General features: G+C 39.0%; 4 protein-coding genes and 1 pseudogene across 6 annotated transcripts; 2 read left to right on the top strand and 3 right to left on the bottom strand.

Annotated features, from left to right (window-relative positions):
* Positions 1–600: 600 nt before the first annotated feature.
* On the bottom strand, positions 601–1,818 carry LOC126794210 (early light-induced protein 1, chloroplastic-like; annotated as a pseudogene).
* Positions 1,819–2,850: 1,032 nt separating this feature from the next.
* On the top strand, positions 2,851–7,871 carry LOC126794089 (uncharacterized). Its single transcript, XM_050520733.1, has 6 exons — positions 2,851–3,129; positions 3,799–5,403; positions 5,491–5,742; positions 6,138–6,218; positions 7,000–7,548; positions 7,646–7,871. Exons 2-6 carry the CDS (start codon positions 4,135–4,137, stop codon positions 7,700–7,702), a joined length of 2,208 nt encoding a protein of 735 aa, XP_050376690.1. The 5' UTR covers positions 2,851–3,129; positions 3,799–4,134; the 3' UTR covers positions 7,703–7,871.
* Positions 7,872–10,575: 2,704 nt separating this feature from the next.
* On the top strand, positions 10,576–11,321 carry LOC126794102 (CASP-like protein 1F1). The gene is made up of 3 exons (XM_050520749.1): positions 10,576–10,778; positions 10,865–10,988; positions 11,100–11,321. Exons 1-3 carry the CDS (start codon positions 10,576–10,578, stop codon positions 11,319–11,321), a joined length of 549 nt encoding a protein of 182 aa, XP_050376706.1.
* Positions 11,322–14,371: 3,050 nt separating this feature from the next.
* LOC126794092 (uncharacterized) lies at positions 14,372–16,490 on the bottom strand. The gene has a single exon (XM_050520735.1). The coding sequence runs from the start codon at positions 16,439–16,441 to the stop codon at positions 14,771–14,773; it is 1,671 nt and encodes a 556-aa protein (XP_050376692.1). The 5' UTR covers positions 16,442–16,490; the 3' UTR covers positions 14,372–14,770.
* Positions 16,491–24,071: 7,581 nt separating this feature from the next.
* LOC126794097 (uncharacterized) lies at positions 24,072–26,903 on the bottom strand. 3 transcript variants are annotated; one of them, XM_050520743.1, is made up of 2 exons: positions 25,768–26,903; positions 24,072–24,412 (listed from the first exon to the last, which is right to left on the bottom strand). In XM_050520743.1, the coding sequence occupies exon 1, from the start codon at positions 26,690–26,692 to the stop codon at positions 25,826–25,828; it is 867 nt and encodes a 288-aa protein (XP_050376700.1). In that variant the 5' UTR covers positions 26,693–26,903; the 3' UTR covers positions 24,072–24,412; positions 25,768–25,825. The 3 variants fall into 3 exon arrangements, with proteins under 3 accessions (XP_050376700.1, XP_050376699.1, XP_050376698.1); XM_050520742.1 differs by lacking the exon at positions 24,072–24,412 and adding an exon at positions 24,592–24,992; XM_050520741.1 differs by lacking the exon at positions 24,072–24,412 and adding an exon at positions 24,592–24,984.
* Positions 26,904–27,134: the final 231 nt, after the last annotated feature.

Below are 27,134 nucleotides of genomic sequence, written 5' to 3'. Positions count from 1 at the left end.
CTAACTGCTAAATTTGTTAGTGCGTTTTAATTATAGAGCATTTAAATTGTATGCAATTTTTCTTCAACAAATTAATATATACACTATGTGCAGTGTTTCGTTAATATAACTATGTATATGGATATTTTCTTTTAATTTTATGTTCATACATCTCATATGCTTTAAAATTTAGAATACAAGAACGAAATGACATCACGAATAACAAATCTTAATATTTCTTGCAACGAATTTAGCATATAGTAGGTAGAGAATGTGTGTCCAACTGATTCTTCTACATTGTTTTCGATAGGGACTGAAAAGCTTTTAGTTAGTGAACATCAAAGTTTTTTTTTTTGAAGCTTGATTTCTAAGGTAGCTAGAATCATGTAGTTTTCTTGAAGATGCTGCAATTTTCCTCACCACTTGATTACTGCACATCAAAATATACAAAGTCTTTGCCATCCTTTTGAACATTTCAATCAAAAGTACAGGACTTATGTAGCAATTCCTAAATTTATGGTCAATCAAGATACTAAAGAAACAGAGGTAGGTATTCTTTTGAGTTTGGAGTGTGTTTGTGTCTTTGTGACATTCTCATTTGTAGGGGCCTCTATATATGTTTGTAATGTGTATTACATGTGAAATGCCTGATGTATCTAGACTAGGGTCCCTCCAGTTACATACTCAGTGAAGGTCAAAGCTACCAGACCCAACATGGCCAGTCTTCCATTCCAAAGCTCAGCATCTGAGGTCATCAACCCTTTTGATTTGGACTCCACAGTCACACCCTTTAACAATGGAACCGAGGATGCCACTGATAGCAAAATACTGGTGCCAAGAAACAATTGGATTCCGCCGTTGGATAATTGAGCAAACACATCTTCACCCTTTGATAGTTCGACTGCTAGAGCCGCCACAAAGCCCACCATTGCTAGCCTGCCGTTGATTCTCTCCGGCGCTGGTCCACTAAATGCAAACACGTCTAAAAACTTTGTGCTCACCTGCATTCACATGTGAATATAAATGAGACAAGGGTATACACAACCAGTACCACGATCTTATATGAATACATAGGCTTTGAGTAGCTAGCTAGCTAGGTACCTTAGGACAACGAGGAGGTAGAGGTGATAAAGGAGCTGGTTTCTGTGAACTTTCTAATGTGTTTGGTACACTGGTTTGCTGCTCCTTCTGGCCATTCTGCAAATAGGTATATGATCATATATATGACATTAACTAAATGTCGTGGATCTTTCATTTATTAAAGCTAGCCATCATACCAAATGATATGACTATTTTTCGGATTTTCAGTAATGAGTAGTATTAAAGATGCATAATTTGTCACATCCTGGACTAGAGAGTTTAGATTATTACCTCAGACATGGAGCGCACCTTCATGGGGGGAATACCTATGAAGATAGCTTGGAGCATAAGAAACAGCAGAGACATTCATCTGATCCACTCTGTTCTTTCCTGCTCCGTAAGCCACAGAGCTTCCCAGAATCGATTCGATTGCATTGCGACTGTTGAAGCCATTGTGGTCGGAAAATAAACACTAAAGAGGGGCAAATAGGCAATGGCAGATTAACAGGTTGCTTCTGAAGTTATGTGCTGCTAGTTTTTGACTGTGGAATGAGTTGCCTGCCTTGGTGCGAGGTGCGACTTATATACAGTGAACTAGACCTACTGTTACTTGATATTAGTGATGGAAGCTAAACGGTGCATATTTTGGCACCGAGTTATCATTTGGCTTAGTGACGCACTTGGGTTCTGTTTGTCCACGCACACAGTTGTAAATATGAAATTAGTTACAGAGATGTACGTGGCTTTCTCACACACCATGACACTTTACAATGCCGACCAAGTGGGTTACGAGTTCTTTTCTGAGGTTACATTTGAGTTTTCACGGTATATTCACCGAGTCACGCAGCACATTCTACGGTGGAAGTTGAACTTAGCAATGCCACTAAGTAGGGGGTAGACTAGAGAACAGTACTTGATCAGTTGTTTGCATTGAGAGGTCAAATGTTTAAAATGTACGATAGAACTTTCAGATTCAGTCATTCACTGTGAGAGGTTAAACCAGAATGCTTACGGAATTGGTCAACCTTCTAAGGCATACAACAGATCAATGCAATCGGCACAATGACAAGCACCATATATGAATTGATGACCTTAAGAGCAGGGGACATTGACATGGCATAGGAAACCAAGGTTGCACCATAACAAAAAATGTGAGCTTGTAATGGCAAAACAATAAAATGTCTATAAACAAACATCGAAATTAAAAAAAGTAAAAAAACATCGAAATAACATCTTCGGTCGAACTGAAATATTACCAGAAGTACATGTACTCCTGATGACATATTTTAACTAAGATCCACTCAAGTAATCAATAGTAGGATCCATGAACTTGCTAAGAAAGCAAGTCTTAATCTTTGCCTTCTTGGTTCAAGACTTTAGAGGCATGAGAGCAGTAAAAAAGGTCAACACTTCATGTGCAAGTTTAATGTGATAAGTACGCAAATGGGTGGGATGAGAATTGTTCTAGCACACAAACATCATTCAAAACAAAGAAAGGACCCAAAGAAAGAGCCATTTTCTGCCCTTCGAGAAGTAAAATGCAAAAGGTGGACAGGACATGTGATGTAATAATATGTTCATAGAACTATGAATGGTAAAAGGGTGAAGAAGCAGTGAGAGCCCCTGGTTTTGGCTCTGATCAAAGTTTTACCTTTTTTTTCGATGGCTTGATCAAGTTTACTTTGGTGTGGCAACAAAGCAACGGCAACAAATTTATGACCAAAACAAACAAAGGAAAACCGAAAACTGCAGCCAGCCGCCCCAGCCAGACAGAAAATTCAGGATAAAGCGTAGAGAGCTATAATTTGATGACCCACATTTTTTTAATTCTTAATTGGTTTTTTGATTATCGAAAATATAAAGTAAAATTTGGGAGGCCATCACCAAATCTTCAACCCCCACTATCCCAACCCCCAACGCAACCCAAACCATCCCATCATCATCATCCAATTACACATACAAAAGGCAGAGCATGAAAACCATCGAAATTGCAAACACAATTGGTGTCAGAAGAAAGAAGAAGAAGCTTGTTGAATAACACAAGGAAACAAGCGGTTTATTCATTTTTAGGTGCGTTTCTATCACAAATACATACCCTTTTTGCTTTTGGTATTGTTTTGTTATTGATCAAGTTTTGCTCTTTTGTGGTTTGCTGAGGAAAATAACTGAATTTTAATTCTGGGGTTTGAGCTTTTCCTTGTTTGGATTTCTGGGTATTAGTGATTGAATTGGAAAGTTAGTTTCATCTGAGCTTTATGTTAAGCAGCTGGAGAAATAAAATCAACTGACAAATTCTGTTATGTACTTCAAAACTAAGTCTTTTGTTGGGTTGTTGACAATCTGGAATGAGCATTCGAATTTGTTAATCGATCATGTCAAAGTGTTTCAGTACTTGTTTGATCAGATATTACAATGGGGATTTGACATGTGCAAAAAATTTAATCTTTTTTGGAGTATCCATCATGTAGATTCTTCGTTGTTATTGGATTCTATAAAGAGCTGGCCGAATTGAGTATTCTTAAATTGCAAAGAGTCACTTCTTGGAATCTCAGTCATTTGATTCACTTTTGTTTGTTGCATTACTCTAAGTCTCTATTATAGCTCTGGGTTTGGTTTTACCTCAGTTGTGTAGTAAAGATTAACTTTTCCAAATGACAAAATTAGAGGGAGAAAAAATTGAAGCTTGGATGTAGTCCTACATTGTCAATCACCAGTTTTTGACTGAGCTTATGATTCCAGGAGTGGTGCATTGCTATCTGGAACAACCTTGAACTGCTTAGATCTGCTCGCGTTCCTTTTTAAAAATAGCTCGAGTTTGTTGATCTGATGATGAACCAGTTGAGATGCAGATGTAGGTGGTAGACATATCCAGTATAGTATGTTAGCTTTACTTTAGAATTGTAGTTAGGTGCTACTTAGAACTGCTCCTTTCATATCTGAGAAGTTGTAGATGGTTGAGTGACCTAAAAGCTTCTGATCACTTGGAACATAGTAACGTGGCCTGATTGAATGCAATGCGAAAGAGGGAAAAGAAGCAAAGTTACATAAGGACCTGATCGTGAAATTCTTCTGAAGATGGGCTTGCCTCAAGTGTCTTCTGGCAATATTGCTGAGGAAGTGGCAGCATCGCTGTGCACTTTTATGCAACCTCCATCAAGAATTGCTGGCGTGAGTAGCTGTGATTTAAGTGGTTTACATGGAGGAACCATGGGAAATCAAATGCAGGTGGATTTGACATCCTCTTCTTCTGGAGAGTTCCAGAGGAAAACAATGACAGAGATCCCAAATAAACCAGATTTTTCGAATATGCGTATTGGTCGGTCAAACATGCATTCCTTGAAGATCAACATCCTGGAGCAAAATAACTGGTTAAGTCAGAAAGTAGGTCAGAATATACAGGCATCTGTTCCCAGAATTGTTGGTTTTGAACCAAAAAACTTAAATTCGCATGTTGATTTGTTCAATCGAAACCAACATTCTTCTAGTGGGGTGGCTTTCAAAGGCGACAAAAATGAGGTCACCGAGTCAGTAGCTAGGAAGAGGTTACTGTCCCCTTTGAATGGGATGCGTCTTCAAGATCAATTTAGTGGTGATTCTCTTAACATTGGTGATGGGGTGCATGAGACTTTTGGATGCAAAGATGGGTCCAATATTCCTGCGTTTCAAGAGCATAAAAAAGCACACATTGGAAACTCCAATTGTTTCAGTTCTACTCTCTGGTCTGCATCTTGTTCCCCAGTGTGGAAACATTCATTGGATGAGAAGTATAATACAAACTCCTCGTTTGTAGTTGATGGTCCTTTGCTTGAAACCAAGGAGCCAAAATCACATAATCTGTCCATATCATCATCTGGACTTGATTACTCCCCAGAAACAGTAATGGTAAGGTCACAGTCTAGATCAATTGCCATAAATTCAAGAAAGGTGGTGCTGCATCCACTTTCTTTATCTCCTCTTGGCCCAAAGTTTTCTGAAAGAGTGAAATCTGGAGAAGTATGCAGGGATCACACACCAAAGGCAGATGATTACAATGTGACCTTAAAGGACATGGATCATTCACTTGATGGAACTATCCCAGACATTTCATCTTCTTGGAAAGAGGAAAGTTTTGGGGCTCCGAGTAATTCATCAGAAGATGTTGATATTTTGCAGAAAAAGTTTGACCTGTTTAGTCCAGAGAGCCCCAATGTGATGCAACAGCACTGGAGTCAGGATTTGAAATCCAAGTCTGAAGCTATTAAATTAGCTCGAAGCCTGACTGGATTGCCTGTCAGGAGGTCCTTGGTTGGTTCATTTGAAGAATCCCTCTTGTCTGGCCGATTGGTATCAGCAAAGGTTAATCAGGTCCAACTGAAATTTCACTGTCCAACTGTCCATCCTCTCGAGTCATATCTTATCTCTTTCACTCATTATTGGTATAATTTCTTGCAGAGAATTGGTGGTTTTCTTGCTGTTCTGAATGTTACTGGAGGGAACTTCTCCCCAAAATCACAAAAACTTCCATTTGCTGTGACCAGTGTGGATGGAGAGAACTACTTGCTGTATTATTCATCAATAGATCTGGCTGGGATAAGGACATCAGAAATATATGGAGGACCCAAGATGAAGAGAAGCCTTAGCATGGATGATTCACGAGCAGACCGAAACCGTCTAAGAATACCAATGAAAGGCCGCATACAACTGGTAATGCATAGAATGTAGATAGAACTTCTGTTATCATTTCTCTCCACGAGATACATAAATTTAGGAAAAGATGTTTACTGTCGACCAAAGTTTTCTATGTGTTTGAAAAATGGTAGATTATGTTATTGTCAATAGCTGTTTGTGTTGTTTGGGATGTCTAAATCTCTACGTGAATTAGACCCAAACTATGGGAAATTTGTGAAGATTGATTTGAATCAACCTTTATAGGCAGGGAAGAGAGCTGGATTTTTTCTCCTACTATATCATAAATGGCGCATTGTGATTCTGATTAATAGTGCTCAGTTACTTTCATGTGGTCATGCATATTGACTGACATCTGATGGTCAGACCAAAGGTTGATTGCCGTACTCTGATGAACTGAATTGGTATGGCAGGTTCTGAGCAATCCAGAGAAGACACCAATTCACACATTCATCTGTAACTACGATTTGAGTGACATGCCAACTGGTAGCAAGGTAACCAGGAAGTACCAAAGTAGAAATGAAAGTTATCGTTGAGGTTTTGCAAGTGTTATGCACGATATTTGATGTTTGAATTTGCTTAGTCTCTGGAAGTTTGAACCATCTTCACATGATTCAAAGTGCAGTCTGTATTGATTGGATCTGCATTTCAATATTAATTGGAATGTTCAACATGATAATTTAGTGTTCCTCATGTGTCATCAATTTTTAATATAAAATTATGGTCTTTAAGATGTCCTTGCATATCCTCTGAAAGCATTAGCATGGTGAGAGGTATGAACTTGGCTTTATATTTATATATATATTTATATATATATATATATATATAATGACGAAAATGATTGAATTTGTATGTTACCACATGCCTATGAAAACAAACATGGGAATATAGCCTAACTTCTGTACAACGAGGTAAGAAAAAAAAGAATGCAAGATATCTGTGATTGTCTTAACTTAACTGCTGGTCTATTGAAGTCAGTTGGTCCACCCAAGCCCTTATCTGATAATGGAATCCCAACCTGAGTTTAGCATTTGTGATGTGCTTGGATATATGCTAACCTGTGCGTGCTTATATAGTGTAAGTTCTTTGATATGATCACACTTTTATATGAACTGCTCTGTATTCTTTCAACCTGCAATGTAGATAACAACTGAACAGAACTAAGCCATGTTAGTCCAAGTATCTAGAACGAGTGGGATATTTTTTTGCTTCTGCAGTTATTTCCAGTTAATATGTTGAGATTCTTATTGCGTTATTTTTTTTTGGCACGTACAGACATTTTTGCGCCAAAAGATCACTCTAGCCTCTTCTGAAGCAACCTTCAAGACTCAAAATGGAAGACATACTGAGTCTGGCGAAGAAAATGATTCAACGTCATCTTCAATCCTAGACACCGCCAATCCTCTTCAGCTCAGTGGCAATGATGTGGACTTAAATGGGTTTTATGTTGCACAAAAGATAAGAACTACAAAGCAGTGTGAAAAAGGATCGAGTATAGGAGGTTCTTGTAGATATGAAAAGACCGATGAGAAGGACAACATGACAACGAGTGCGTTCCACATCAGTGAAAGTAAGTCTCTGCATAGCCCTGCAAAGACTAGAAAGAATACTACTGGTGCTGGTGTTCTACGTTATGCTCTTCAACTTCGCTTTGTGTGCCCTTTTCCTAAGAAATGTTCAAGGTCAGTCCAGAGATGTAAAGTAAATCCCTCATCTGAACAAGTGAGGAACAACTTAAACACTGAAGGGGAGCGGCGCTTCTACTTGTATAATGATTTCAGGGTGGTTTTCCCTCAACGTCAGACGGATTCTGATGAGGGGAAGGTATATTATTCACAAAACTTCACAGACTCTGTATATATTAGTTCTTGTGCTTCTGGCAGTCAATTACTCACCTGTGCATCTTGTTTACGTTTTGCAGTTGCATGTGGAGTACCATTTTCCTTCAGATCCTAGATACTTTGATATCAGCAACTAGTAGGGGCACAGGACATTCTCTGCTTAGATAGATTTTTTCCATGTACCTGTAGTCGCAGTGTGTACATATTATACATTCAATTCTCATCATCTTCTGGGGAGATCCCCCATTGAATCTGTACATAACCATCACCATCAATAGTTAGTCGATATTAATAAATATTTCTTCACACCTGTAGATATATTAACACACAAATCATCCTCCTGCTCTAACTGAAGTAAGCATGTTGTTTTACATATTAGTGATTCTCTGGCATTCTCTGGCAGGAGGTTTTTGATGTTGATTGAGGATATAGAGTTAATTCGACTTTTTCATTCTTGTAGAATATGAACACTAGATGCCCAACTGGAACCGATGTCAGCTTTGGCTTTTTCATTCATCTGTCCATAAACATTTCGTTCGAGACTTATATTGCTGCTATTCTGTTTCTTTTGTCATGTAAGATGATTCTGCTAAAAATAGTGGTTATTGTGTGTCAGCTATTCCAGCCTTAGCTGGTACTTGTGATCTCGAAGGGAGGGGGAGTTGAGACACTTAATTTCCTGAAATGTAGTAAATTCTAATCCATGCATGATTTCTTTGCATTTCCAATCTAGGTATTCGTTATGCAGCAAGCCAACAAACACTTATGCTATATGGAATTGGGAAACCAGTTGATCATCATCATGATCGTAATTGGAAGGTATTTATTATTTACATTCCCATTTCTCTATTAGATGTTACGTTGAAGCAATATTCCCCTCGGCTCTAGCAGGTATAATTATTATTGCATCCATTTCTTGTCTAACTCCTTCATGAGATACCAGTCACAGTTAAGAATCAAGAATGAGTGAAGAATTGGTATATTGGAATTGAACCTAGCTAGCCTCAATCTGCAGCCTATATACATAACACTAAAGGGGGTCAAAACCCTAATTATTTGTTTCATTAATACAAATATATATCGCTCTTCGACTCTTTTCTTTTACAAGATGATCTGTAAGGAGACGTTCTTCTTTATAAGCAAATCATAATCTACGTGGGACATAACCAATTGTGATTCATCAACAAGCATGCAACCAAGCACCATGTACGTATCTAATATATATGTAGCACTACCCAAGCAATAGCGAGAAAGAGGTAAATAATCAGGGAAATATTGCCTGGAGGTGATGTGCTCAACTGAAATTGAACCAAAAAGAAAATCGAGAATGAGAGATAAAAGAAAATATAAAAAAGAGGTGAACTGTGAGTACCAATGTATGCCTACGCCATGTTTGTTGCTTCCAGATGTCCAATGATCGAGTCATGACATGCATGTTCTTCTGCTTTGCTATACTAAGCAACTCCCGGATCGAATAACATATTAGTGCTTATGCTACATTTCTAAATACAAAACATAAACTAGACAAGTTTTATGATATACAGTTACAGTTTACAATGTGCTTTTATATAATAGTAGTCAATAAAGTGTGTTCATTATGAATATATGATGACCGAAACTACGAGTAAAGTATGCTGTGTCTCTGTTCTGAAGCTTGTTTCAACTAAGGGCCTTTATTTGCTATATCTAATATAATTTTGACAACTTAAAACTTATGAAACACCGACATTCATTACCCAATTCTAGCAGCAAATGCTGGAGAGATGTATTCTGCATTTTTGGATTTATGTCATACGAGATCAGATTGGTGTTCATCATGTTGATATTATAATGCTAGCTTACAGTAACCTGCTTACATATCGATCTAAGGTGATAAAAGGGGTTGTGATTAACCTCCATACGAAGGCATTGAATATATATGGCTGAGTTAGCTAGGGTTCTTGCAGCTTTTGCGAAACCCCATTCCTGAAGCATCCTTTATCTGATTGAAGTTTTGGAAAAGTTTCACTTTAGACAAGAACTTTTATAAACTTGCATGAGTTCTGCCAAGTTAAACCAGGGTTTTGCATAGTTTGGCTTTACAAATCTAGCATGCCTGTAAGATCTTCCCAAGCTTTTACTGGATGGGTGATGGACTAATTGATAGGTACCTGTTATGGGTGATTCACGCTTTCATACCCTATGTTCATGCAGTAAATGCTGTGCTATATAGTTGAAGAAAGGTAAACTTTTGATCACTGATAACCTGCAATATGGGAACCCAATTCAATTTGAATGAATCTATTTTCTTTCTATAGAGTGAAAAGTGACAAGTATGGTGTTGATTTGCAGATTTGGTCACCAGTATTTTACAAATGATAGTGGTTTCCTAGGTCAATAAAATTATGTGAATAATGCCACAAGAATTCATGGAAACTTAAAACAATTGGCTGCATGTATAACCATTTTTGTTTCTTTCTTTAATTTGTTATATTTTTTATTATCATTCATCATTTTCTTGGAAACATTTAAACTTCAAATTTATCCGTTCATATTTACTTGAGAATTGTTTTTCATGTCAAATTGGACCAATATGTCATTGTGATTACTGTGGAGAACTGAAGATCACTCACTACTCACTGCCAAGTGTATACAGTTAAAATAGTATAACTGAGTCCACCTAAAACGATATCATGCCTATCTATTCATAGTCAACCAAATTATCCAAAATTCAGGTTAATTTAATCGTTGAGTGGTAATAATTTAAGTAATATACCAAAATCCATTTTCCTCTTCAACTGACACAACATCACTCTCAACTCCAAAGGTTATCTCACACTCTTGCTTCTATAAATGCTCCCTATCAGTTACCACTTCTTTGCCTCTGCCTAATAACTTTCTCTCTAGCTATTACTTCTACTCCTTTCTCTCCTCATTTTTCTCTGTTGTTGTTGTTGTTGTTCTTCTTCTTCTTCTTCTTCTTCTTCTTCTTCTTCTTCTGCTTGAATCGCCACCATCCAAGAATCTCACCATGGCAACCATTGAAGCCAAGCTTCAGCCAAACCCACCTGTGATGAAAAACCAAAAGCTGTTTCTTGGTGCCCAAATTTGCTTGAGGTCTTTTGCCTTGGCTACTACATTAGCTGCAACATGGATCATGGTCACAAGCAAACAGTCCGTCGAGATTGTTGGCATAGCCTTTGATGCTAGATATAGCTACTCCTCTGCTTTCAAGTAATTTTTCTACTTATCATTCTACAAAAAGAGTAATATCATATCATGCATCATGTTTGGTTAATCAAGTGTTTTCATGTTTACAGGTTCGTGGCTTTTGCAAATGCTGTTGTGAGTGCTTGTTGTTTGGTGTCCTTGCTCTTTGTTTTCCTTCTCCATCTCCGAGGCTCAAATCCCAATCACTACTTCTTCTTCTTCCTCCATGATTTGGTATATATTCTATTGCTAAACGACTAGCTGGTTTATTATAAAGAACTTCTGAAGTAGTATTTGTTCGACATGCATGACTGTCTTCTTGAAACAAATTTCTGAGTGCTGCAGTTCATCATGTGCTTGGAGCTTGCTGGATGCGCGGCTGCAACGGCAATAGGGTTCGTGGGGAAGTATGGAAACAGCCACACTGGTTGGACTCCGATTTGTGATCACTTTGAGAAGTTCTGTCACAGAGTAACAAAATCTGTGATTCTCTCCTACGTGTCTCTCGTAGTATTACTGATGCTTACTGTTGGCTCAGCAATCAAGTCTAGAGAGATTCGGGTTTAGTTTAGAAGTTCTACGGCCGGTTGTGATTCAGTTGCTGTTGTAGTTTCTTGTCGTAGCAGAAGAAAGTCTTTAATTTTCTTTCAAGGCTATGCCGTGTTACAGAAGAAGCACCTTATGAAATGTAGAACTATGTTGATGGTATGATGTTGTAGATCTAATCTAGTGCCATTATGAAGAGATGGCACATATTGATGTGTCTGAGAAACCAGAACTGTGTTCCATAAGAAATGAAACTTATTCATAGTTTTGGACCTTTTTTTTTTCAAAACAAAACTAAAATGACAAAATGGTTTTTTAGGTTGGCAGCCGGAGATAACCAAGGCACCCACAAAGAGTATCTGACCGAAATGGATTAACGTCTAATTAGCACAAGCATCAAGCATGTTGCACCACCTAATTACTTCCAAGAAAGGACAACTTCTTTGTGTGGCAGAGGAGAAAAGCAAAACCTAATTACTTCAGTTTTGAGTCCAGTTTGAACTTTGAAACAGTAACTATGGCTGAAACGTTCTCGTATAGGTTTTAGAAGAAGCTAACTGGTAGAGATTGTTATCTAGTTTCCACTTTCCAGTTTCTAGTACAGGAGGTACCGTAGTTGGTCATCCTTTCATTACAGTAGGCTCAAAGGCTCTGTCACTGTTATTCCCCAATCGCATTACGCAAAAAATAGTTTGCCTTGCCTAATTGAAGTCGAAGGGAAAGAAAGAGATGTACGTACTGGTATCCAGTCATGCAACTTAATTCTATGGCCGATGTTCTTGATTTCAGTTCATTGTTTTCTCTTTGAGTTGTTGCCAATCGTATAATCGAATCGTTTTGTTCCTCTAGTAGTCTAGTACTTCAGTTTCTTACCAATGGACATAGAACCTCAGTATCTCACATGTTCAAGGTGATAGAATTTCTTACTAATGGACAGAATCATCGTGGTTCTTTAATCATGATAGGAAATTCGGGCCCAAGAACTCGTATTTTAGTTTAAGTCATTCTGTTAGTTTAAGCTTAGACATCCTAGAATTTCAATGCTTAGATACCCGGATGAAGATGCAGCCCACTATCAATATTGGCGCAATGCTGCGCTTCCCTCCTCTTTTACTACATCAAAATACCATTGTTCATTATGAATCTAGCCTCTGCAGGTCTCTCCTTCTGAACACCCTCACCCTTAAAAGGGAAGGCTACCGAGCCCAAGACCCGTCTTAGCAATCCAATTCTGTTCTATTGTGACTCGGCAGAGGAGATACCGCCAATTCTCAACAGAAAGTGTTTGGCAAAAAATCGTCTCAGTCTAGAATAGGGCTGAGGGACTCAGAAACAACCGTCTTTCTGGTTTGCGAGCGTGCCAACTCACGGCCAGACGAGGTTTTAATACATGATTTGCGCTAGATCTGACTTCTTTCAAGTAATTGTCGGCCGAGGAATGAACCGTATCGGCCGTTGGGCTCTTGTACTTTTGTTGTAAGGACTTTCCGTGTTTTCACAAATGTTGAGTGAGAAATAAAGTGTGGAAAGTAAAGTAAAAGATTACAGATCTAATTGCTAGAAAGACTAAAAAAACGATAAAAATTCTAACAGGAACAAAAACGAAAAGATTGATAATGTAGAGAATTTGGTGTATTGAATTGATTTGGGTTGTGTGGTCAGGGACCCTTTACATTGTGTTAATCGCCTCTTATTTATATTGCTATATACGTAAGATTTACAAAAATATATATATATTTAATTAAATGATATTTTCGGTCTTAATGACTGAATTCAAAATATACTTCATATTTCTTCATACCTCAATCACATTATCATTATTCTCTTTTTCTACACCATAAGGAGTAATTTCCTTCTCGGCATTAAATATTAAAATTAATAATTAATGCCGTTAACTTGACAATTATTATTGCCGTTATTTGATTCTATTATGATTAAATCTTGGCAATTAAATAATCAATTATCGTTATTTCCTTTCTCTTAAATATATCGGCAATTAATCGCCGTTATAACTTCCTTCCCCTTTTATATATCTCGGCAATTAACTAATTACCGTTATAATTTCCTTCCCATTTTACTTGAATCTCCAACACATAATATCTAATAGAATTTCCATAAAAATGAAATTTTATTGAGATATCATTAATAAAAACACCAAAATTTTCTTTATCTATCGGCCAAGAATATATAGGCCGACTTATCAAAGTCGGGTGCAAACAAATAGCAAAACCTAAGCAAATTACTTCAAATCGGATACCAGATTTTCGACTTCAAAGTTCATATAGAGCACCAAAATACAAGTATAAAAGGACAATTTTTTTTTTGTGACAAAGTGAGGACTAGCTGAATAGTGAATACTCTGTTCTCCAAAGATTCCATCAGAGGAATAACGAGATTCTAAAAACCACAGCTGTATATATTCATAGTTAGGGTATAATGCAGCCATTCTAGACTTTTTATTCCCTCCTTAATCCTTATATATCAGGCAGCAGTTCATTCTGACTAACTTATATAATAACAGTATCTCCTACCTACAACCGCAAATAATTTTAAGGCAGGCAATGTTAGGTTATCAACAGCATAAAAGTGCGAAATTGGGCAGACCATTTGGACAAATGCACATGCTCACATGGTTCATAAACACAAAACTCCACCAGCTTCTTCAAAATTCCATCTATCATACAACCAAATTGGCTGAAAATGCTACGGCAACTACATAGACACAGCTTATATGATAATAGTCATAACACCATGAACAACAATCATTTAGGAACATAAACTTGGGACCCCAGAGCTAAAGATGAATGAAATTAGATGCAGAAGAAGATAAGATGATACTGGTCGGTAGCGCAAACCAGAGAGAAGCTGGCATTACCAGAGAGGAACATATCACAGAGAAATGACAATAATCAAGCACATGCTTCTGGCCCACCTTTGTTCTGTGTATTATTGAGAACTTCCAAGTCCTAACTACCAAAACATGGAAAACATTATGCAAGCATCTAGTTCTCTACAATTCCATGCTGCTTTTGTGCTTGAACAAAACTCACGATATGTATTCATATACTGGATTTCCCGAGATAAGCGAAACTAATACAAAGATATAGGTTTGATCAACAATGAAGAACTAACCATTACATTGGATGTCTATTAAGAAATGGAATACAACACCTATCTCGAATTCCCAATGTGTACAAGGAGTACGAACCCACATATTATGCAGCAATATCAATTATTGACTTTCGGTTTAGATAACTTAGAAGGCCTATCCAGTTAGGTCGCCAAACCTAGATACAACATAACAACTAAGCTAACAAAATGTAATTCCTAGACTTAAACAAGCACAAATTATAAACAGGGGAGAAAATCGAAAACCAAAACGGTAATCACAACTATTGTACAGAAATATCAATGAATCATCTTCATGTACCTATACTTGGTATTTGTCACTTGGATATTGTCTTCAATTGTTAAGATCTGGCAAAAACGCCCCAAATTTTACTACGACAAAGGCTTTCCAGGAGCTTCTGAGACCCCTCTACTTCCAAATCGAGTAGTTTCTGCAAATGTATGCAGGCACCTGCTTTCACCATTTGCTTCTTGCACTTCTTCGAATGCGCAAGTGCCGCCAACGCAGCAACAGGGTACTTCTTATCCAAATTCTTCATAGAAGGGTTCAAAAGCTGAACGGTACTCAAAATCGCGCCATCAATTCTCCTAAAAATCTTCCTATTTTCAGCACAGCGCAACAATGCTGACAATGCCTTGGCCGCAGCTTCTTTCTCTTCCACTGCTTTGCCATCCAACATCTTCACCAAAGGCGGAATGCAGCCACATTCCCCCATCTCCTTCCTCGTCCTCGAGCAAAACCCAAGCTCGTAAACCGCCTTGGCCGCCTGACTCCTCACCCCCAACACACCACAATTCATCACCTTGACAATCCTAGTCACAAACCCCTCCGCCACAAGAGCGTCCGCAATCATAGAGCACGAAGCCAAGTGCATTACCAACTCCACCGCAGCCTCAAGACCCCGATTATTATTACTAAACTCCGAATCCCATAAATTCAAATTCTTCAAGCACTCAATCCCTCCCTCCTTCACCACCAAATCCTTACGCTTTTCACTATCAGAGACCAAATGGCACAAACAACCAATGGCATTCTCCTGAGCTAAAGCCGTGCCGGAGCTCGCCAGCCCCAAAAGAACACCAACTCCTTTCTCCTCTATGAAATTCTCCTTATTTTCAGCAAAAGCAGCCAAATTCCTCAACACTCCGGCCGCCGATGCCTGCGAGCCCGGCGTGCCGCCCTCGCAGATATCCAGCAGCGACGAAACGCCGCCGCTGGAGCAAATCGCTCTAGCATTCTCCTTCGAAAAGCTCAAGGCTTCAAGCGCCACGCATGCCTTCTCCTTGGCGACGCCGCTGCCGGAGTCCAGAACCCTAACCAAGTGATTCAGCAGCAGCAGCCCCTCGGCGGCCAGAACGCTCCTGCTGCTCTCCACCACGGAAACAACCGCAATCGCCGCCACGGCGTTCTCCTTCATCTCGAAGCTCCCCGAATCCAGAAGCTTCACCAGCACCGGTACGATCCCCTGCGCCACCGCGATCGTCACGTTCTTGTCGTCCTCCCTGAGCAGCGCCAGCAGCGCCTCCACGGCGGCGTACCGCGACTCTCCGCCGCCGATTTGGAGGCACGTGACGAGGTTGCGGCACTCGGCGCGGACGGACTCCCTCTTGGAGGAGGAGCTGAAGCCGGCGGTGTCGTGGAGGACGCCGCTCTTGAAGATAATCTCGCCGTCGCGGAGGTGGAGATCGAGCTTGGCGAGGATGGAGTCGACGTCGCTCTGCGTCCGGAGCTTTCCCTCGATCAAACTAGAGTCCCGGCAGCGGCGGGCGAGGTCGACGGCGGCGCGGAGAGTGTGGGCGACGGAGAGGAGGAGGTCGAGGGCGAGAGGGTTGGAGGCGGAGGTGGGGAAGTCGGCGAAGTCGGCGAGGTGGGCTTTGAGGTTGGTGAGCTTGGTGTTGATTAAGGCCCATTTGCCTTTGAAGGTCTGGACGTGGGGGATTTCGGAGGAGAGAGAACGGAGGAGGTCGATGGAGACTGCTATGGGGTCGTCGTTGGCTTCCGGGTCTTTCATGGCGGAGGAGAGAGAGTTATGGTTTAGAGAGAGAAGGTGGAGAAGGAGAGCGGTGTTGGGTTTGAGAAGACGACGAAGCATGTGAGCGGGTGTTGAAGAAGAAGAAGGACAAGGACCAGTCGGGTGCTGACGTGGAGGGGGCGACTGTGGTTGCGGCATCGACGCAACTGACGGGGCGTGGCTCTCACGGTTTTAACGGCGTTCTGTTTTGCTTCCTGGTATAGTGTTTCTCTGATCAATTGAGTTCAGATATGTACGATGTTCATCGAACACTAAACTTAAATCTCTTTGACAAAAAAATTTCTCCGGGAAGTTTTTCTGTGGATTTTTCGTTACTGTATTATTAGAAGAGAAGGACTTATATAGAGCACTAATGCATGAAATTTAAGGAAAAATATATAGTTCCTAATGATACAAAGACAATAAATTTAGGAAGGCAGATATTATTAGGTAAGTAATTTTGAACTTATAAGAAAGTAATTATAATGTCTATTGTTCTAAATAGGAATTGAAATTTGAACTTATTTTTATATTAGGAAAAGGAATTTAAAAGTGTAAAATGAAACACTATTTCTGTTCTATACCAAACGTTTAACTTGTGCTTTTTATAATAGAATACTCAAATAATTTTTACTTGTACAGAAGAATGACCCATCAACTCAAATACCAGCATGTTGAACTTTTGAGTGCATTTCGAATGAAGTGGCAAACTTATTTATATCACCAAAGAAAACTTTAATTAAAAAAGTAATTCGATTCTTAACAATTTACATTATCCTTATAGAATAGAGGTGTTGGGCATCCTCTTGAGCCAAGACAATGTTATCATTTCGCTCTTATTACTAAACTAAAATGTCATATATTGTTATCTTACCAAAACATACGTAAAAAATAGGATTTTATGGAATATATATAAGTCGATGACAAGAAGTTACTAAGTTTCACATTAACGGGGAAGTAGTTTTATAGTCTTCAATTAAATAGGGAAAAAAAACTTGCCTGACCCGAACTGGTCAGCTTTAGCTGACACCGGCCAATAAAAACATGACACGTGACTTTTTAAAATATATTAGTTTTTAACTGCTAACGGAGGAGAGAGACAGAGAGTTTAGGTTTAAGTTTAACACCTTTACAAATTTCCAATTCTCTTCTTTTCTATTTGTTTTTTCAATTACAATCTCCCCTTTGATATCTTCCAAATAGCCTTCTACAGTCTGAAAAATTGCATTTGTGTTGTTGCCTGTTTTGATCATTCGTTAGTTTGAGGAATTCATAGCATCCAATCGGTTGGTTTTTGAAGTTAGAGACGGTTGAATCTTTAATTTACATCAGCCAAATAAAATCTAATACTTGTGTTATGGCTATAATCAAATTAATTTGTCTGGTTCAATCGATTAATATGTTGGGTATTGAATGTTTTTCCTTTTCTTTTGTTTTAGTATTCAATGATTTCGATAAATAGAGTTGTAATCCATAAAACAACTTTCATATGGAGGAAGAGGTTTTTAAGGTAGAGACAGAGGATAAGAGCACGAGGAAGAGGAATGCTCCTAGGAGAAACGAAAGATCATAAAAAGAGTGGATGCTTTAGAGATGAAGTACGTTGAGGTTGTCCCAGACGAAGACGTACTTAGTTGTGAAATTTTCTCTTAGGTCTGAAATGAAGCCTCATGAGCTTGTCTTGTAGACAATCATCTCGATCTGTTTCTAATTCTTACGATATCCGCTAGCAGCTGAAAGCTAATATCCAACATAATGTTACATGTCTTATTTCTAATGGCTGGTGTCAGCAAGAGCTCACCAGCCCTGCCAAGTTCCTTCCATAGTTGTGCCTAGAATACGGATTCACTCTACCTAGTTTGAGTGTTTCCGTCCTACTGAACCATCCATCGGTTTGTGCAGCACAGGCATAGAGGCAGAGCGCGTGGAGAAAGCACCCGGTTGAGGATTATTAATGAGAATCGGAAATCGAGCCGGAGGAATAGCGGTCCAATCTCTCACTCAGTCACACCCTTCTCTCTCCGTTGACCGAAGCGAGTGAGTCACAGCGTGGGGAGTTAAAGACGCCGGTGGGACCCGAGGGCCTTTTTTCAATTATATGCCAGAAAGTGAGAGACAGGTACGACAGCGAAAGCTCCCAAGACGACGACGCTCGCGTCACAGCCTCACCGCTCGCCGTTACCGTCAAGGCCGCGTCTCAGCCGTCGGATGGATCGGCGAGTCCGAGTCAAAGGGATGGGAGATTGGGCTGTGACGGGGAGAGGCTTTCCTTTGACATTAAGTTTGTGACTGACTTTTTGGAGTGAGTCTGTCTACGTGTTTGGAGCGTTAAGTTAAAGTACCGCGTCATTCTTTTTTCCTTTTTTTTTTCCGACTCTTTTTATCTGACGTCATAAACGTCTTTTTAACTTTTTTATTTATAAATAAAGTTTTTAATATAATGATATTTATGATCAGGTGGCTATTTTTATAAGATGGGTAACAGGTTGTAGATACATCAGAATTGAGGTTTAAATTGCGATTGAGTGGACATTTACCCACACTCATCATAATATAAATTTAAAAACAAGAAACAAAACATATGTTCATAAATAGAAAAAATAGCATGGATTAAAAGATGCAGACTGCAAATTTATAAGACAACTTATAGTACTGAACTAAAGCTCATCTCTTTTATGTGTATTTACGATGATGTAAATAAATTTCGGTTGGTACAAACGTTAAATAAATGTTTAGTCTATAGTAATAGTCTCATAAAAAAAAGTTATCACTTCAAATAGCATCATGTTTAATGTTTTTACAAGTGGACCATATTATGGTGCATGAACAAATTTCAGTTAATTATTGCTACATGAAATCTCAATTACACGATAGAAATTAAAATTAATTGATTACCATCAAACTTTTGCAGCCTAAGGGCATCTCAAAGAATGAGAGTTATCTTAGTAATAAGATATGGCTAAAAATAAATTATAGTTCGTTTGTTAATAAGTTATGCTCTAACATATATCTAAATTTAAATTAAGTTATAAATTAAAGGTTAAAAAATTCAACGAAAAACTATTTTTTTCTTTAACTCTAGCCAAATTTAGCTATACATTTTGGTTAAAGCTAAACTTATGTATCTTTTAGCTATTCTGTTGGACATCAAAATTAGCAAAAAAAAACTATCCAAATTTAAAATAACTAGTCTCTTAGAGATGCTCTAATGCCTATCTATACTCCCCAACTGTCAAGAACAACACCTTAGTAGGTTGGTATGCATTAGAATGGGTGGTCCAATTGTGACATCCACACCAGTAATGACTGGGTCTAAGAATTTATACGAGTTAGAGAGACAATTGTTCTTGATTACAAAGTAAACGATGAGCCAAATTAATTGTATGAATGCAGCTATCTATTTCTGGGTGGTCAATTTAGTTGATGTCTGACATTGATATTCAACCTTACACATTTGTCAATGGCCCAAGACATTATATATATAAGAACTATGATATCTTCAATTGAAAATTTGTGAAATTTTAGCTTAAATGTGTAGTGATGTATGCATATATTAAAGTCAACGATTGCACGAAAAGTTTACATATATATGCCATGCAATAATTCATGCACTTGAAATCAACATCTCGGTTTATATATATAATGTTCGGAGCTTCTAATAGCTTTCTAAATTGATATATTAATTTTAAAAATCAATTAGACATTCATATGAACAAGGATCTCTTCCCCTTAAAAATCAAAATGTTCTTCGGACCAAAAAAAAAATCAAATTGTTCTCCCCCGATCAGCTCCTTCACTAAGTACGTACTTTGAAGTTCGAACTATAATTCTTGTTACCATAAGGATGAGGGAAGTTGATCTCCTGCTCGTAGGGGTGGGCACAAGATAGGATAGGACAGGACGTGGCTCATCCCACGTCACATCCCACTCTTTTGAATCGGGACATGATCGGAACGGGACGAGGGTTTTTAATAATGCATCTCACTCGGAATTAATCCCGGTTGGGACGGGACGGGATCAAGACGGGACGGGATAAATCCCACCTTCCTATGAAGTTAAATAAAAACCTATATTTTTACTTTTTTATTTACAAAGTAACATTTAATAATGAAATTTTAACAAAAAAATGCATATTATGTTCAAAAAATTATAATTTACCATTATTATTTGAGTTGATATAATTTTGGAGTTATTAAGGACATAAATTGGTTTTATTTTAATACAAAATATAAGAATATTTAAGTTTTCATTAAAGACGGGACGGGACGGGACGAAACGAGATATAAATTATTCGTCTCACGTCTCATCCCACTATTATGAAACGGGACGGGATCGGGACGGAACAAACGTTTTTAGATCTCCGTCCCGTCTCATCCCTATGAGTTTCAGGACAAGATCGAGATTTTCCGTTTTTTATGTCCGCCCCTACCTGCTCGACAGTAGTCACCATTGAGGCCACAATGGCTTCTTCACTTATGGAAAGGACCTAAGCTAGGAGACGGGGAGGAGGACATGCATATGGGATTGGTAGGCCTGACTAGGTATATATTGAAAAGGCCTTGTAGACATATGGGCAGGACAAATCTAATGGATCAAAAGTCTTACTTGTCCATTATGGCAAACTTGTTATTACCCTACATAGCAATAGCAATAGCATTGTGAGGTTCAAATGAATTGAGATCAGGGTGGTGTCGATTCAAGATGAAGCCAATTTCATGATCATGATTCGGGCCCTTAGCTTTTATTTTTTGGTTACTAAAGGAAAGCCGAAGCTTTAGCCTCAAGGGTTCTGACTCGTATGTTTTTATCCAAAGCAGGATTCGAACCTCTGACTTATTATCAGTATCGAAGCAACGTTCGTCATGTTTGGTGGCTCATTGGATTGTCATCCGAACCACACCGCATGGGTGCCCTTAGCTTTTAGCTTAACCTTCTTTATAATTAAGAATCACATTAATTAGGTTGTGTTTGTAAAAGCATATACAGGTGTGAAAACCCCCATATGAATTTTTTTTATGGTGGTCGGAACAGAAGATTTTGACAAGATCATGGCGCATATAAGTCTTTGGGTGTATAAAGCATTTGAGGACAACGTCATTGATCCTATTTAAGAAGAAAGAGTTGCTTCCTAGTTTCTAGCTAGTGCTCGATCATTGGGAACGATCTAGGGCAATGACTATTTTCATTCCTATGATCAACGAAACAGATGACAAGTTAATTGTAAGTGCCATGGCTTGAAGTCTTGAACACTACGTTATCCCACACCAATTCAAAGGAAGCAGAACTGCAGCAGATCGAAGTGATCAAACGTTATGTCAAACTAAAATACAATAGGGAGCTGCCATTAAGAATCTCAAATCGATCAAGACAGACACAGAATTTGACAAGTGCATGTGCTCGCACACTGAGTAGAATTATTGGAATGGATCGGAAGAGGACCTTGAAAACGAAATAAAGCTGTTTGTAGAAGTACGCTAGTGATGAAATGTCGACCCTTGTTGTCGGAGAGAAACATATCACTTTTTCAAGTAAGAATTCAGCCCTGAATGGAATTGATAAGGATGCCGGAACATTTGCTATGTGCTTCTTCTCCGTTAATTTCTGAGTCAAACGGAACAGATCCAAATTAACGTCAAGTGATTGAATTTGAAGGTTGAGTCAGTGTGTTTAATTTTCAAAAGTAGGAATAAGATGGCATGCATGTTGGCATGGTTGATCGACTTGAACAACCTGTGAGCATTGGAATATATTGATCTCACCAATAATTAAGCTGGTGAATATTATCATGGAAGGTCAATCGGTATGTCACATCAAATATAGTGAAACCATCCACATTAATTTTTGGTCTTTCTCTAATTGTATAGATAATCGTATATTCGTATAGCCATTAATTTGATTACTATAACTTTCAGTAATGTTCATATTAGCCACAGATCCAGTTTCTCCAGTAGTGTGTAATTAACTCGCAGAAATATACATTTCACTGATTTAAGTGATTTCACAAAGGAATTTAGACTTGTTGAAGTGTCTGTGATGAGGATGATGTGTGTACTTCTCTACCCGCCTCCTTGGATTCATGATAAGTACGTAGCAAGTTGCTTGACCACAACGTTACGCTATATATGCATATGCTGCTTGCTTGCTTTCGAAAGTGAGAGCTTGCTCAGTTGCTCTTGCATCTTTGGGTCAATGATCGATGTGTGTGTGTGTGTGTATCCACGCACAACATGACGCACCATTCCAAGTCTTCCTGGATAAAAAATGGACTCCCCTGATTGTTGCTGGGAATATATTCCAGATCATCTTATCGATCTGCATGGGAACTTACTACTGCACATTATGCAGCATATATGCATGTGACCATTGGTATCTGAATCTAGCTCTCTAAATCAACCCAGTACTCACTTTTCAACGGCTATATATAGAGAGAGCTGTGGTAGGATGGAGCATAAGCAACTGATCATCGATCTACAGGAAGAGAGGTCTAGTATGAAGGTAAAGAGAGCCATGTTTGGTAGCCAAGGATGACTTGCCTAAACTAATCATCCACAGCATTGATCTGATCGATCTCTAGTCAGCTTTAGTTAGCTAGCTATAGTTTCAAGTTTGTTTGGGGAGCTCTCTTAGGCAGGTTATCCTTCGCTAGTCCAACTGGCTCTTATCTTTCATCTCAGACCTTCATCTCTTCCATGTCTCTATACGTATCGACGTAGGGGTAACCAAATGCAAATTCATTCTCAACTCATTAGTGGTTTTTGTTTTTGTTTTTTATCGTAACGATGTGACTTGAACACATTTGATCATTATTCGATCGATTTTGCAATCAAAATGCATGAGATTATTATAACTTAAGAATTCCGATATCTTCCTTAACCTTAGACAATTAGAATTTAGTTAGAATTCCACAGTTTGACTAACTAAATTCTGTATGTCTTTATTCAGTTCTTTTCTAATTGTCAATTTGTAGGATTTATAAGTTAGTACCATATCCAACATCATGGTTAAATCTAATTGAAAGGTTTTATGATTGAAGATGCAGACATTTACCATCCAGACACTTTGAATTCATCTGAGAAAACGATGGAAAAGAAAAGATCGTCTATTTGCCTTAGGCATGTGTGCTTATCCGTCTAGACTCTAGACCAGGTTTCTCATTTATCTCAAAAGTTTTAGCTTTCAGGAGGTTGTACATCGATGTCGGTCAAAGCCTCCGGTTGTTCAACAAATCATTTCTGTCATCCTCGCAGGTGAAAATGGCAATTTTTCAGGTCGCAGCCGCGGAAGATATCCTAATGTTTCCCAGCCCTCCAAGATTAAGGCCCGGTCCTAGGTTAAGCCAGATATGGCCTAATCCTATGCTCACGAACCAATGAGTACCCAAAAATATACAATCATAGGGACGCAGTTGTCCAAGAGAAGTTGTCTACAAGCCTACGATAAAAGAAAAATTGGTGGCTCGCCGCTCATTTGTCTTTGTTTTTACTTCTATCATTTTGGTCCAAGTAAATGAAATCACTCCATTTCACATTATGTCATAAGTACGCTGTACGCTTGTAATAGCTCATCATAACTTTGCTTCCGTGTAACTGAAATCACTTCACTTGATAATAAGAAAAGAAGAGAAGAACATGATTGAACTTTGAAACCACACACTTCACACCCTTTGTATCGCAACTCAGATCAAAACGACAACCAGCGTTGCATGTCAAACTTCTGTAATCATTCACAATAATGAAAAGCTATACACATCCTTCACGTAGCAGTTTAGGTGTGAGCACACATGATGGAATATCATGTAATCTTGTGCTGTCCGAAGCCGGACGTCAGGACAGTCACAGCGAACAGATTTGAGCTTCGAGCTTTCGGGGTTGCCCAACTATTTATGCTTAAAAATGAAACTGAGAACTCGGGCGAACGATAGGAAATGACGGATCCTGTAGCCCAATATAATACAAGATGTGCTTTAGACTCCTGCAGTTTGCCAAAACCATGTATACATAAAAATGAAATATGACACAAATCAATAGCATAGAGAACCTGAAAAGGTGAAGAGATGCCATAGTGAAACTGAATCTAAATATACGGCACCTTCGCATCTTATAACTCTATCACAACTACAACTTGTCAGCACAAGTACTGAAAAATAATAGTAACGAAGCAATGAGCCTGCTTAAAATTTTATGGTAATAATCAGTGAATAGTTTTACATGTACAACAAGAGCGCAAGTAATTTGATAATCTACTACATTGCTTGCAGTGTACTTCTGATACTAGACATATAGCATTTACACAAGGTACAACAAGAGATCCGTAAATACTCTTGCCATACTGGAACTCACTGGTCAAGCAATCCAGTTCACAATGTCACACGCACCTCATCATACATCCCCAAACTAGAATGCAAAATTGCATCATACTGCAAAATTATTTAACCCCCTTAAAACTTATAACTTAGACTTAATATAATCCCACCCCGGTTTCACATGAAGGACGTTGTATTGGGATTACATCCACTCTGCTGTCAAATTCACTCAAGAAATCACCTGAAAGACTAGTGTTAAAATTCTCATTAATATACCTGATCTCAACTTTTTGGCTTTCCCTCTGCTAGCCATAACAAACCAAGTTGGACTTTCCAAAACACAGTATTACATTCAAGCTTCACTCTACAAATCATAGTAAAATTCCCCCATCACCAAATAGATCTATATCTTGGTTAAGTTGATCAATTTTATCCTCAACATGAACAAACTAAAGAGATTCTCACAAGTACTGTAGAAGAACAATTGAGTAAATGTACTGAATAATTTGCAGGAAAAAAGAATGCAGAATAAAGATGAGATCCTATAGTTACTGGATGCAAACTGAATAACATCAACCAACAAAAGGCCTAAAAGATAAGACAGCTTAAAACCAAGACGAGACTTCTTTATATCTCAGGGAAATTAGTATACAGATTATAGCTATGGGACAGTCTGTCTACTGAAAATATATAGAAAAAGAAACGAAGAACTGAAAGGAAAATACAAGAAATGGTCCTTCCTTTAACCAATTCTAGCGGTTTCCTTACCTCATTCTGTCCTAGGACCAATTGAAAAGTAAGTTCTAATCATGACCAACAGCGGATAACTACAACTAGTTTAGAATTACTACCAGAATAAAGTATATGGATCAGAAATTGCCTCAAACTAATAAAAAAGCAAGAATAATAGTGCAACCAAAAATAACACCTGCGATCCAAAATACTAACGAGCTGAGACTTGAGTGACAAAATAGAATGTATAACCAAAAGCTCAAACGAGTTTTTCATTGGGCAAGCATCTTACATTGCCATGTCTGAGGCTTTGTTCTTTGGTTTTTTCAATCAGCAAAAACAAAAACCTCTCAAGAAAACCCCTTTCCAAGCTTCTGAATAGCACAGTACATTTTCCTCCTGGACCCAACCGCATTTATCCCCATATCCTTGAGGTCCTCTAAAGTTAGCATTGGCAATACTTCATCATCCACCTCATGAATTTCGAACACCGGCGCATACCTACCCAACCCTAACCCATTGAGCCAAACCCTAACCCCATCTTCCCCACACCTCACTCTTCCCTCATTCCCATTCCTATCCCCACTAGTCCCTCTCCCATTCCACTCCCTGTCATCGTTCTCCTCCGACGGCCCCGATAGCTCAACTCCATCATGCTGCTCCAAAACCCTAGTCCTAATTGGTCTCCTACTCCCATATAAAAGCACCTCCCTTTCCAAATTCTCCGACGAATGAATTGGGCTCTGCTCCTTCAATTGGCTCTCCGACTCTTCTTCCGGCTCGAATTCCCGATACCCATCTTCCCCATCCTCGCCGCCGCCGCCCTCGTCGATTTTCGCCGCGACCCAGCTGGATCTGACCCTCTTCGTCGCGGTGGAAGCTCTCTTCTTGGTCTCTTTCACCTTCCAGCTCCCAATGGCGACGCTATCGAGGTTGCTCTCTCGGTCTAGGGTTTCATCGAACTCCCCGCCGGAGCTTAAATTCACTAAAGGCCGAGTCTTTGACGACTTACTCGCCTCCTTACGGTTGTGGAGGTCCGTCGGCGGCAGCCGCCACTGCTTGGGCGCCCGCCGCGGGTTCGAATCGTAAGGCTGGTCTCCTCCGATCTCCCCCAATCGGACGCTGGGCCTCCGCTGCCGCTTCGCCCCCACCGCCGCCTCCGTCGAGCCCATCGTGAATTGGCCGCCGTTGGTCTCCGGTTGCTGTATCTCCGCCATCAATTTCTTTTACCGAATCCTAATAAAGACTGGAGCTTTATTTATCTGTGTTTGGTTTTTGGGGGAAAAAAATGCTTAGCAGGAAAGAAAGGGGAGCCCTTTGGGCTTTGTGTGCTGTACTCCTAGGCTGTCCTTTTTTTGTGGTTGTTTTCCTAGAGAGAGAAAGTAAGACAGTAAATGCAAGTGATTATAGAGAGAGAGAGAGAGAGAGAGAGAGAGAGAGGGAGTGAATGAGTGAGGTTGGGGAGGGGGGCAGAGAGAGGAGGGTGACACGTGTCATGATATTATGACATGGGAATGTCTCTCCCATTGACCACATGATATATGTTTCATATATATCTAGACCACTCTGAAATTTATTTATTTTTAGCTAGAATTGGTAAATGGACATGGTGGGATTTGATCTCTCTGCTATGCTTGTTTTTGTGTCAAATTTTTCTTG

The sequence above is a fragment of the Argentina anserina genome, chromosome 5, assembly GCF_933775445.1.
Source record: "Argentina anserina chromosome 5, drPotAnse1.1, whole genome shotgun sequence".
Classification (NCBI taxonomy): Eukaryota; Viridiplantae; Streptophyta; class Magnoliopsida; order Rosales; family Rosaceae; genus Argentina; species Argentina anserina.
This window is presented reverse-complemented; position numbering and strand designations above follow the sequence as displayed.